Genomic DNA, 12,162 nt, shown 5'->3' with positions numbered 1-12,162 from the left:
CCGAGGCTAAAGGTACGGATGATCCCGAGAAATTGAGTGTGCCTGGTCACTCCACGAGTTTAATTTTTTTACTTTTTTTATTTTTATTGATTTCCGAGAAGAAAAGAGAGGGAGGGAGAGAGAGAAAGATCAATGATAAGAAGGAATCGGCTGCCTCCTGCACACCCCACACTGGGGATGGAGCCCGCAACCCGGGCATGTGCCCTGACCGGGAATCAAACTATGACCTCCTGGGTCCTAGGTCGACGCTCAACCACGGAGCCGGGCTGTTTTTCATTGTCCAGCTTGACTTGGGGGGTCGTGGGTTGTGAACTGTTCCTTTGAAAGAGCCCACGTGTGCCTGGCACTCAGCCCTCACGTCGCCAGCAGACCTCATGTCTTTTTAACAGGAAACTTTATCGGTTTCATCTTGCGATTTTGTGGGTCAGAGAGAGGAAGTCTGTTCATGGTCCTGGGTGTCATTTCTCTGAACCACCCTTTACCCAGGGATGCTGGCCGGTTGCCCACAAAAGGCTGTTTCATATGCTAATTTTCTTAACCCAGGCAGACAGTGTTACATTTTGCCCCAAAATGAATTCGAGGAAGACAGTTGCCATCCACGTGACAATTTAGAAATTCAAGAGAGGACAGTGCACTGGGTTTTCTCCCAGATTCAGAAACTCCGCAGTTCTGAAGAGTAATACCGACACCATCAAAAAGTGTTTATTGGGCGGGCAGGCCTATGTTTGATATTTGAATTTAAGAGGACTGTCTGTATTTCCTGGCGTTGGCATCAATAACTAGAACCTGCATTTCCCCCTAATTCATTCAATAAATATTTAACACCCATGATGTTCATGGCACCGCGTTAGACTCCGGAACCTAGAAGACTGGTCCTGCCCTCGAGGGGGAAATAGAAGAAATAATTACATCTAGTTGTTTTTAACACGGAGCCGGGTTAATCCGGGCTTGGGGACTTGGTCATGGGAAGGACATGGGGGCAAGGGGACTTCTGTGAGGCCAGCGCCCTCCTGGGCCCTGAGCCTGGAGCCCGTCCCTCCTCCTCCCTGTCCTCCCCTGCCCTGGGGGTGTATGGACTGTGGGCTCAGGGAGCTGGCTCAGGTCCCTCTGGCCTGCAGGGGTTCTCTGGTGGGTTGCGATCTGATTAAGTGCAGCTTTTCTTTTTCGGGAGATTTTCTTACAAGGCCTGCCTGAGACTGTTGGTTTCCACAGGCGCCTGAGACCTCCTAAATCATGGCCTTCGTGGACTACAAGGAGCGCTCCCAGCGTTTTCTGGGAGGGCCCTGGTCAGCTTCCTGCCCACAGCATCGCAGAGCCGCGGCCGGACACGCACAGCGGCCACCCCACCCGAGACCGGGAGGCCTGGGAGGAAGGTGGGCCCGAGGAGGCCCTCAGCAAAGGCTCGCTGACCGAGGGAGGACGTCACGGCCAAATGTGCCCAGAGGAAGGCGTTGTGTGTAGGCTGGTGGTGGTGGGAGCGGGCGAGGAGACCCTCGGAGGCCCCGTGGTTATAATTCCAGGAGATTTGTGTGATTTGGACCACGGCCAGATAGTCATTAATTCGCTCAGCAAACATTGATTTTAGCGCTTGGATGTGTAGCGTGTGTTGTTAAGTGACCTTGGGGATGCCAGGGGGTTCTGGGAGGCCGTGTTTCCTAAACACATCTGCACGTTGGAAACGTGGGGGAACCGCTTAGAGATTTCAAAGCCCCGTCCACACCCAGGCCCTGTCAGGTTCCGGGTGTGGGACCCGGACAGCCGTGCTTTGGAACATCCGAGGATTCCAGTCTGCACACATGTGTGAATCTCTGCCACAGGGAGGTATAATATAGCCTTAGATAATGCACCCAGAAAAGGAAATAGCAACTAAGATAGCATACAGTTCCCTGGCTGGTTCGGCTCAGTGATTACAGGGTCAGCCTTCAGACTGAAGGGTCTCGGGTTCGATTTCCGGTCAAGGGCACGTGCCTGGGTTGTAGGTTCGATTTATGGCCTCAGTCAGGGTGCATTCGGGAGGTAACAAGTCAGTGTGTCTCTCACATCAATGTTTCTCTCTCTCTCCCTCCTCCCTCCCTTCTACTCTCTCTCTAAAGATCAATGGAAAAAATATCCTCGGGTGAGGATAGAAAAAAAAGATAGCATGTAGCCACCGCACAGAGCAGGTAGGAGATTCCAAACTAGATCTGAGTGGTGAGCACAACTCCTGCCTTGAGAGGAACACCCGTGGATTAGTCGGTGCGAACCCCGGCCCAAGGCCCTGGGAAGGTGCGGGAGGGGAGAGGAGGGGGCTCCCTTCATCCTGGAATTCCGGCAAGTCTGGGAATGACCTTGGATCCCTGTGTAGGGATCTTAGGTGGAATGAGCAAGTGTAGCAAGAACTTGACCTTTCGCATGGCCGGCGTGGCCCAGTGTTTGAGCGTCGACCTATGCACCAGGAGGTCACGGTACAATTCCCGGTCAGAGCACATGCCCGGGTTATGGGCTCGATCTCCAGTGTGGGGCTTGCGGGAGGCAGCCCGTCAATGATTCTCTCTCATCATTGATGTTTCTATCTCTCTCTTCCTCTCCCTTCCTCTCTGAAATCAATAAAAAAAAACCAAACTTGACTTTTCCTTGCCATTAAGTAGATGCATGTCTTTCTTATAAAAGACGAACTACTGGGCACCCACAAGGATGTGTGCGTGTGGGCCGGGAGCCATGAGGCCACGCAGATCCCTCGGTCAGAAATGCTCAGCTCCACTTCCTGATTCTCTTGCTCTAGTTGCTCCTGCCCTCTCGGTGGCCACGGCGAAAGCACATCCCCGCGTGTGCATATCAGCACACAGATGAGCCATTTTATGTGGGTAGTTCACGCCCCAGGGCCTTGTGGCTGCACGTGGGGTGGGGCTGGGGGGAGGTACCTGACCCCGGCCCCTCCTGGCAGCTCTAGGTGCTCACAGACCCTGGGCTGCTGCGTGGACCGGGGTGCCTCTAATCGCCAACCCGTCGGCCACATGGCCCTCATTGGCATTCTCAGCACTTTTGGTTTCTAATTAGTTTTTTTTTTAATCGAGTCTATTATATGTTACTAGAGAAGAGGCCTGGTGCACGAAATTTGTGCACGGGTGGGGTTCCTAGGCCTGGCCATCGATTAGGGCCCATCAGGTTCCCTGCCTCCCCGCCTCCTCCTTCCCTCGCTCCCTCAGTGCCCTGCCGCTGGTTGCCCACCATGTTTCATGCTGCCCCCTGGTGGTCAGTGCACATCATAGCGAGCGAGCGAACTCCCCATCTCCTGGTCGAACTCCTGAGGGGACACTTTGCATATTAGCCTTTTATATAGGGTGTCCCAAAATTCATGCAAGAAGTAATTTTGATAGAAAACACAGGTTTATAATTAAAAATTATAAATTTTTTATTGATTCATAAAGTATACAGTATAGGGTTATGTATGGAATAGCACATCGAGTAAATGGCCTCCACGGCTTTGCTGGCACATACGCAAAGCTGTGGTCTTCATTGGTCTTCATTGTCCCTGCTCCTGGGCCATCATTGGTACTTGGGAATGCTTATCAAATTGAAGGGATTGAAATCAAAGGGCAACAGATATTAGAATCTGATTCAATAAGCCAAGTAAAATTAGGCTTTTATTTTTTGTTGTTGTTGTTGTTGTTAATGCTCACGCAAAATTCAAATCTTGCGTGAATTTTGGGACACCCTCCATATATATGGATTTCAGAGGGCGGGACGGAATGCTTCAGCACTATTGGTGAATTCTTCCTGAGCCCCAGTGTAAGTGTTTCTCTTCTCGCTCCCGCCCGCAGTGTGCCACGCCGAGCTGAACGCCATCATGAACAAGAACTCGGCCGACGTGAAGGGCTGCACCATCTACGTGGCCTTGTTCCCGTGTAACGAATGCGCGAAGCTCATCATCCAGGCAGGTAGGCGCAGGCGGCCCATTTGTCACGCCGGCGTCGCGGCCTGCCCCTCGTCGCTCCTCACAGATGGGTTTGATCCTCCGTTGCTGTTGTTTGGATCTAAATTAATTGCACTATCGACTTTGCCGGATGCCTCCCGTGTTTTGTGTCTGAACGGTGCCAGGTATTCTGCGACTAATTGCGTCCTCTGCGATTCTTAACATGTTTCTAATTTCGTCTGCAACTTCTTAAACCGCAAGCTGCCAAAACGCAACACGGGCTTGCATATCGTTACTGTCAGTTTTCTGTTCTCTGGCATGTCGTGCATAGATTACGGTGGGGGGGGGTGCGGGCAAGGGGGGGAATGAGTTTCTGTCAGGTACAAGGTCAGCTGGGAGGCTGTATGTGAAATTTTAATTTGTAGCTAATGTAGGGTAGATATTTGAGGACCTAACCATATCTCTGCATTTTAATGTCATAAGACTCCGATGGAACCATGTTAAGTTTTTCTTACCGCGAAGCGACAGCACTGTGTTCTGAGCATTTCGCCTTTTTCAAACTGTCACATCTGAGATTCGGCCGCACTCTGTCTCCATAAAAGTCTCCGCGTGAGATTTCGAGACGTGCCGCGGTGGCCAGATGTGCAGCTTAGAGGGCCTGTTTCTCACGGGCCCGTGGGTCTGTGAGCAGAGGGGGTCTGCCGGTGTTGGAACCAGAGTCTCCGCGGCTCCCCCGCGGGCGCTGGAAGGTCCTTCGGGACCCAGGCACCGAGGCGGTGCAGGCGTGGGCAGAGCCGCGCATGCCCTGGGGGGCCAGCCCCCTGCTGTCCCTGCGGAGCTGGTGTGGGGAGTGCCGTCCGGGGTCCTGCCTCAGGTCAGCGCTGCTGGTGAGACGGGGGAAGCACCCGGTCTGCTCCGTGTGGGTCTGCAGAGCCGTCCAGGGAAGTCGCTGGTCTTTCTCCGATTTTGCCAGCATGCTCCCCCCCCCCCCCCCCCGCCCCCACGAACCTCTGGAGTTGGACAGTAATTGCCTCATGAAGAGAGAATGTCTGATTGCCCGCAGTAAAGGAAATTTGTTAATCATATCGAGGCTTGACCACTTGACTGTTTTCACTTTGCATTTGTTAAAAAAAATCCATAAAGGCCGGAGGGCAGATTCAACACCGCCCGTCCCTGTCCGCTGCTGTCCCTGTCCGCTGCTGGACTGGAGCTCAGCTCCTGGTTGCAGCCACTGGGCGTGGTGTGGACGCGCCCTCGGGAGAGGCGATTCATTGCAGACACCGCCATCAAATGGATGCATGATTTCTTATAAAAGATGAACTGCTGGGCACCCGGAGCGAACTGCTGGGCACCCGGAGGGCAGCGCTGCTGTCCGTCTGTCCGACGTGGTGGCGTCACTGTGCTTGTACTAACAGGGCTTCTTGCCTTGTTGCCTTTTAAGGTATCAAAGAAGTTATATTCATGTCTGATAAGTACCATGATAGCGAGGAGTCCACCGCCGCCAGGCTCATGTTTGATATGGCTGGGGTCGCCTTCAGGTGAGTGGAGGGCCGGAAGCCTGATGGAGAAATGGGGTGGCCTGAGGCCTGATGGAGAAAGGGGGGGCTGAGGCCTGATGGAGAAAGGGGGGGCTGAGGCCTGATGGAGAAAGGGGGGTGGCCTGAGGCCTGATGGAGAAATGGGGTGTCCTGAGGCCTGATGGAGAAAGGGGGGGCTGAGGCCTGATGGAGGGGGGTGTGGCCTGGACCCGTGTTTCGTTTCTGCCTGTGATGCCCGACTCCCTTTTACCTCCGGCCCCTCTTCCAAGGCGTGGGCTGAGCCTCTGTGTTTTAGGGGAAGATCTTTAAGAGCAGTGACAGAGGTAGTTGAAGACGATCTGGCTAATAATTGTGCTTTTAAAAAAAATATTCTTATTGATTTCAGAGAGGGAGAAAGAGATAGAAACCTCAGTGATGAGAGAGAATCATCGATCCACTGCCTGCTTGCATGCCCCCCACTGGGGATTGAGCCCTCACCCGGCTCATGTTCTGACCGGGAATGGAACCGTGACCTCCTGGCTCATCCGTCAGCGCTCAGCCCCTGGGCCACCCGGCCGGGCGGGTGGCGCTTTAATGTCGGTAGCTTTCCAGGGCTTGGGCTGATGACTCTCGTAGGGAGAAATTGTTAAACATTCACAAGTTTTACAATAGAACATTAAGCCTTTGTACATTTGGAAGGGTGACAACTCCGGCTGTCATAGAACATTTAGGGTGACAGTACGCTGCCAGGTGAGGCACCAGGATCCCTCTTGACAGCGGCGTTTGAGGTTGAGATTGGCAGCCACTTAGACGTTTATGATCGCGTCTGACCTGCAGGTGAGTTCCAGCACCTTCGATTCATGGTGGACACCTGCGTGGAGGCTGTGAGCTTCTGAAGCAGGTTCTTCACAGTACTTGCGGTCAGCAGTGGGGTTCTTGGGATCAGGAACACGCCTGGCCCCTCGCGCTCGGCACTGGGGATACAGGTTGTGGGCCGTGAATCTGTTACGCTCTATGAGACACTAAATCCACATTTTTTTTACATATTAATAATTAGACATTGACTCTTTATTGATTTTTAAAAGAATATGTGTAGTCCCCAAATATTTTCTTTTTAACTGTTATAGAAGGTACATCAATGAGCAAAGAAATATATAGTGGGTGTACTAGTATTTCACTTCTGCATTTTTTAGAACACGCATTTAAAACGGATTCCTCGCTAAACCTAGCTGGTTTTTTGGCTGTATGTATAAGAGGCAAAAGAAAATGGACTCTTTTGCATTAGAGTGATTTCACGTTGGCTGTAGAAATTTCCTAGAACATCAGATAAGTCTGGTGAGAAAGGTAGTGATGGGATGTCATGTTGTACAGCTAACGTGTTAGGGGTCCTTTGCCCCCCAATAATTCATGTGTTCAGCCAGCCAAGGAGCCTGCAAGCCACGCCCCCCAGCATCTGCTGGGTCTGAGTCTTTTTTTTATTTTTTAAAATATATTTTATTGATTTTTCCACAGAGAGGAAGGGAGAAGGATAGAGAGTTAGAAACATCGATGAGAGAGAAACATCGATCAGCTGCCTCCTGCACACTCCCCACTGGGGATGTGCCTGCAACCAAGGTACATGCCCTTGACCGGAATCGAACATGGGACCCTTCAGTCCACAGGCCGATGCTCTATCTGCTGAGCCAAACCGGTTAGGGCTGGGTCTGAGTCTTATGGACCATGTTCCTCTCTGCACAGGCCCTGTAATTGGCTCCTATAGGATAAAGTGAGTCCCCACAGAAAATGTGGGTTAAGCCAAACTAAACAGATTAACTACTCACTGGATAATACCATTATATATTTCTTTTGTTTTTTTTAAAATATATTTTTTATTGTTGATAGTATTACAGATATCTTTCTTCCCCCTCTTTACACCCCTTCTCCTAGCCCCTACCCGCCCCACTCCCCCCAGTCTTCACCACCCTATTGCCCATGTCTGAGGGCTACGCCTTTATGTACACAAGTTCTTCGGTTTATCTCTTTCATTATCTATTAAATAGATTCTATTTTGTTTCTTCCATTTAGGAAATTCACACCCAAGTGCAGCAAGATTGTCATTGACTTTGATTCCATCAACAGCAGGCCCAGCCAGAAGCTTCAGTGAGTCAGGTCCCATTAAACCGCCGGGAGGTGGGGATTTCCCTCCCCCAGGGACCGGAGCGCCTTTCATCTGCAAGTTACACGCGCCTTCCCACCGGGCAGCACACCGAGACGCACAGCTAATCCACGCACAGCCTCATCTCCCCGACGCTCTCTCCCGTCGCACGGAATCTGCTTCTGACTAAGCTATTGATTTAGGGTTAAGATAAAGGGGCCTGTGCCCGGCCCGTCTCGAGGGGCTGGCATGGGGTGCCTTCCCCTTTGCGTGCCGGTTTGCCGGGGTGCAGGGGAGTGTCCCCACGCGCGCTGTCACCCACCGCACGTCACAGCTGCTGCACGCGGCTGCCTGTGCTCGGTGGACAAATAACCATCGTGTCCCTCGCGGGAAGAGCCGGCGCGCTGATGGGAACATCTGGCCCCAGTGAAGCAGAACGTGTAGTGCCCTTGGAAACGAATGGAGGGCCCACACGGCAGCGGCCTTAAGCTGTGCGCTTTAGAGTCGAGGGGCGCCCCCACCCGCCGGTCTCACGGTGGTGGCGGAGCTGAGTTCTGGACACTTTCTCTGCTTTTGCTGTCCTGCTCCCCACAGGGGAGTGGCTTCCTGTCCCCCTGCGGGTGGGGACTCCTGTGTTTTTATGTCTCATTTTTGGTTTGTGGGTCACATATTACTTAGTTGTTCCCAAGCAGACAGCTCATCCTGTTGCCCCCAAGACCCCATCCTGCTGTGGGGGTGGGGACTGTGTGGATGGGCAGCCATCATGGGTCATTCCCAAGGCCACTCCCAAGGCCACTCCCAAGGCCACTCCCAAGGTCACTCCCAGGGCCACTCCCAGGGCCACTCCCAAAGCCACTCCCAGGGCCACTCCCAAAGCCACTCCCAAGGTCACTCCTAAGGCCAATCCCAAGGTCACTCCCAAGGTCACTCCCAAGGCCACTCCCAAAGCCACTCCTAAGGCCACTCTCAAGGCCACACCACAGCCTGGGAGTAAAGGATTCCTAACCTGTAAGTGAGATGTGCAGAGATCCAGGTGCCTCCAGGCGGTTTTCACCAGATCTGGTGACGGGCCTGGGCCTCCTCTGCTCGCTCCCGGCTCCCGGCTCTGCACCTTCCTCCTGGGACACTAATCGCACCTTCCTGTCGCTGTGAGGGGTGGGGGATGTGTGGCTGGCTGGACACCTGTCTTTAATCCCACTCAGTTTTTATTAAATGTGCTCAGTCCCTTTGTTGAGAAAGTGGTTTCTTTATCCTAAAGATTATGACTGATTTTAAAGGGCTCTTATATTTTTATGAGTTTTTATTTTGTCTCTGAGGTTTTGTACTCTGTATTCCGGGGCATTTTGTAATTTGGCTCCTTACCAACGTTATTAGAATCTTATTAAAACCTACCCCAGCGAAGGACGTTCGTTTTTATCTTGTAATTATGCGCTTGGTTCTCCGTTCCCGTCGTCTCTGCATTGTCTGCGAAGCACATTACATATGTTTTAATGCTCGGAGACAGGACCCCGCGTGCTGCCTCGGGGCTGGCTGGCAGAGCTTGCGGTGCTGCTTCAGGGACCAGACGGAAGCTGTGAGGAAGGTTCTCTGACTCCCCCTCCCGGGCCCCTGCTCGCTCAGGTGATGAGTCAGAACTGAGCGGCCTTGCAGCAGCCCAGTGGGTGTTCTGAGAAGTGCTCGGGGGTGTGGGGTAAAGTCACCCCCTCCTCAACATGGGAATCGGGTCCAGGAACCACCAACAAAGCCCACTCTGCCAATCTCTTGACTTTGCCAGCGGCCTCCACCGCCAGGCCCTGCAGACACGGCCCGCACTTCACTTCCTCTGGGACCCAGTTGTCTACCGTTAGTGTCCACATCCGAGTGTGGCCCGGCGGGGAGGGCAGGGCTCAGAAGTGAGTGTCTGCCGGTGCCCAGCTGTTACTCATTTCCAAGGTCAGAGGTTTTTAAAAAAAGATTTAAAAAGTCTCCATTGAGTTAAAAGAATGGGAGGCGGGGTTGCGTACACCTGCTTACCGCTCAGTCGTGGAATTACTGGTGGAGCCGTGGGAGTCACAGGCCTGGGTCCCGACAAAGGGTCACCCTTATTTTTGGCGCCCAACTGCCACCTCTCCTCTGGAGCTCTGAGCTCCCTCTTGAACCCCAGTCTGGGTCTTTGCTTTTCTCCTGCTATTCTCTCTCTCTGTTTTTAAATATATATGTTTACTAGAGGCCCGGTGCACGAATTCATGCATGGATGGGGTCTGGCGGCCCGCCCTGATGAGGGGCGATTGGGCAAGGCTGGCCAGGGGAGGACCTGAGGGAGGTTGACCGGCGGGCCCCACCCTCGATCGGCCCCTCCCACCCCAATTGGGGTGGAGCTGGCCAACCACCTGCAGCCCCTCCCCTTTGCTGGTTGGTCCCGCCCCCAATTGGGATGGGCATCCATTGGGAGCTGGGCTGGTTGGGGGGAGGGGCTGTGGGAGGTAGGGGGGGGCCGATGGGGGCCCGGATTGGGCTGGTTGGCCACCGCAGTGCTTGTCATAGCAACTGGTTGTTATGGTCATTCCGCCATTCAGGTTGCTGGGCTTTTATATATATAGATTATGTGGTAAAATACACATCACATCACATCTTTAACCATTTCTAAGTGTGGTATTAAGTACATGCACATTGTCGTTCAGTCATCACCACTACCCACTTCCAGAGCTCTTTTCATTTACAAAACTGAAGCCCTGTGCCCTTGAACCCTAACTCCCCACTCGTCTCTCCCCCAGCCCCCGGCCACCCCTATTCTGCATCTCTCTGTGTGAATTTGGCGGCGCTAGGTACCTCACGGAAGTGGAACCCTACAGAACTTTCTCTGTGACGGGCTCATTTCACCTAGCATCGTGTCGTAAAGGTCTAGCCGTAAGGAGAACTTATCCATGTTGTCAGAACCTCCCCCTTTTTGAAGGCTGAGTAGTAACCCACTGTAGCCCACCTTTGGTTAATCTGTTCACCTGTTGATGGGCTCTTGCGTTATCTCCACCTTTTGTCTGCCGGTTTCTTTTGAACGTCCAGTGTTCCTCTACCATCATCCCCCTGGCCCTGCCTCCCTGCCTACACCATCACCCAATGTCCCAGGGGGTTCCTCACCTTAAAAAACACAACAGGAAACAAAACCAGCCCTTCTAAGAGGCTGTTCAAGTGCTTCCTTTGCCCACCTGCAGGTTTCAATGCCTCTTTCAAGATTGAGCGGGGACCCTGCTTTCTCTAGTCTCCCCCAGTCGTCCTCCGTTCAAGGTGATCTTCTCTCTGACATCCTCCTGCAGTGCCCGTCAGCAACAGTCTTCGTGGCCATAAATCATGCATGTGTGATGCCATCGCTTCTGCGTCTCCGACTATTACCGAGGCGTTCCATTGACCTTCTCTCAGGGATCTCTCCCTGCTCTAACGAGACGGTGAGCCGAGCATGTGTGTGCCTGGAGTCTCTCTATACCCACCTGCCCCCCTCCCACCACTGCTTGCCCGGTATCTTACACAGAGGTGCTCAATGCATCCGCTTCACATTCCCACTTAAAGGTTATGAACCTGATTGCCCTTTGATTCAGTCAAGTAGCTGATCAGCAGCCAACTCCCTGAATTATTTTTCTGATTTCCTCGTGAATGGCTAAAAACAAAAAAATGTCAAATAGACTGTAAGAGAAAGAAGTTTTCCTGTGAGCCTCGGGTTCATGGACACATTTGTCTCTGAGACAGAAGGGATGTTACTATTTAAATGTCTTAGTTTTAACTTCTGGGTTTCCGTGAACGCATTCTTATCTATGGTTTTCAAATGGGGATTTGGCAATAACATAGGCTCTTGGCAGGACACCCAGAGATGATGTTCCCACTTAAACCCATCTGGCCAGGGGATGTCTTGCGGGTCTTTGGTCCTTGTGCTGCGCCAGCAAGGCCAAGGGTGAACCTGAGGAGGGGCGGTGGAGGATTAAAGAAGACAGACAAGAGAATTCAGCTGGGGCTTGGTGGATCTCCTCTGCCTGGATGAGGACACAAAAGACCCAGCCTGCAAGCCGATGCTTTATTTTATAGCCTGATTAAAACAAGGGTAGATTAACTTGTATACAAATGTTCTTGTTTTGCCAACACTTGCTGCACCTCCCACAGCCCATTAGCTACTTCGGAAGGAATTAGGGAGTCCTACAAGGTCAGGTTTAATTATGCTAGGAGAGCTCTGCCCTCCAGGCTGGGACTTGTTTGTGGCCCTGCCACAGGTCAGCCTGAGGCTTGACCCTAGACCCGCTCCCTACAGGTCCCCGTAGAATGCTAACCGTTGCCGGGTTCTCTATTGTAACTTTTGTTAGTGAAAGTTCTTATATCTTGATATTGTCAGAGACGCCATCGGCCCCGGTTTGCAATGGCATCTTGTTACGGAATTGCTTTCTTTGGTGCGTGTTATGCAGCCTCTGTATTTCTTCTCCTGCCTTTCCCCAGGTGTTCCAGATAAGCAGGCATCGGTCATCTATGCAGCTTTACCAGGCACCTGACTCTCCGTGGCTTACATAAACACCATTCTATTTTCCTCACAGAGTAAGTACAGTTGTGAGCATTGGTTGGAGTTGGTTCCGCTGCTCAGTGATATCGGCAACAATGGAGGCTTT

At 52.4% G+C, this 12,162-nt stretch overlaps 1 protein-coding gene across 1 annotated transcript; it reads left to right on the top strand.

Moving 5' to 3' along the window:
* Window positions 1-1,212: 1,212 nt before the first annotated feature.
* Window positions 1,213-8,947, top strand: DCTD (dCMP deaminase; the record flags this gene model as incomplete). The annotated part of the gene is made up of 4 exons (XM_014461434.2): window positions 1,213-1,373; window positions 3,801-3,917; window positions 5,334-5,430; window positions 7,474-8,947. Coding segments are annotated over 4 exons (454 nt in total), but the record flags the coding sequence as incomplete, so codon positions are not given.
* Window positions 8,948-12,162: the final 3,215 nt, after the last annotated feature.

This window comes from Myotis lucifugus, unplaced genomic scaffold (assembly GCF_000147115.1).
Source record: "Myotis lucifugus unplaced genomic scaffold, Myoluc2.0 scaffold_154, whole genome shotgun sequence".
NCBI lineage: Eukaryota > Metazoa > Chordata > Mammalia > Chiroptera > Vespertilionidae > Myotis > Myotis lucifugus.
Note: the sequence above shows the minus strand (reverse complement) of the source record. Positions and strands in the feature narration are given on the sequence as shown.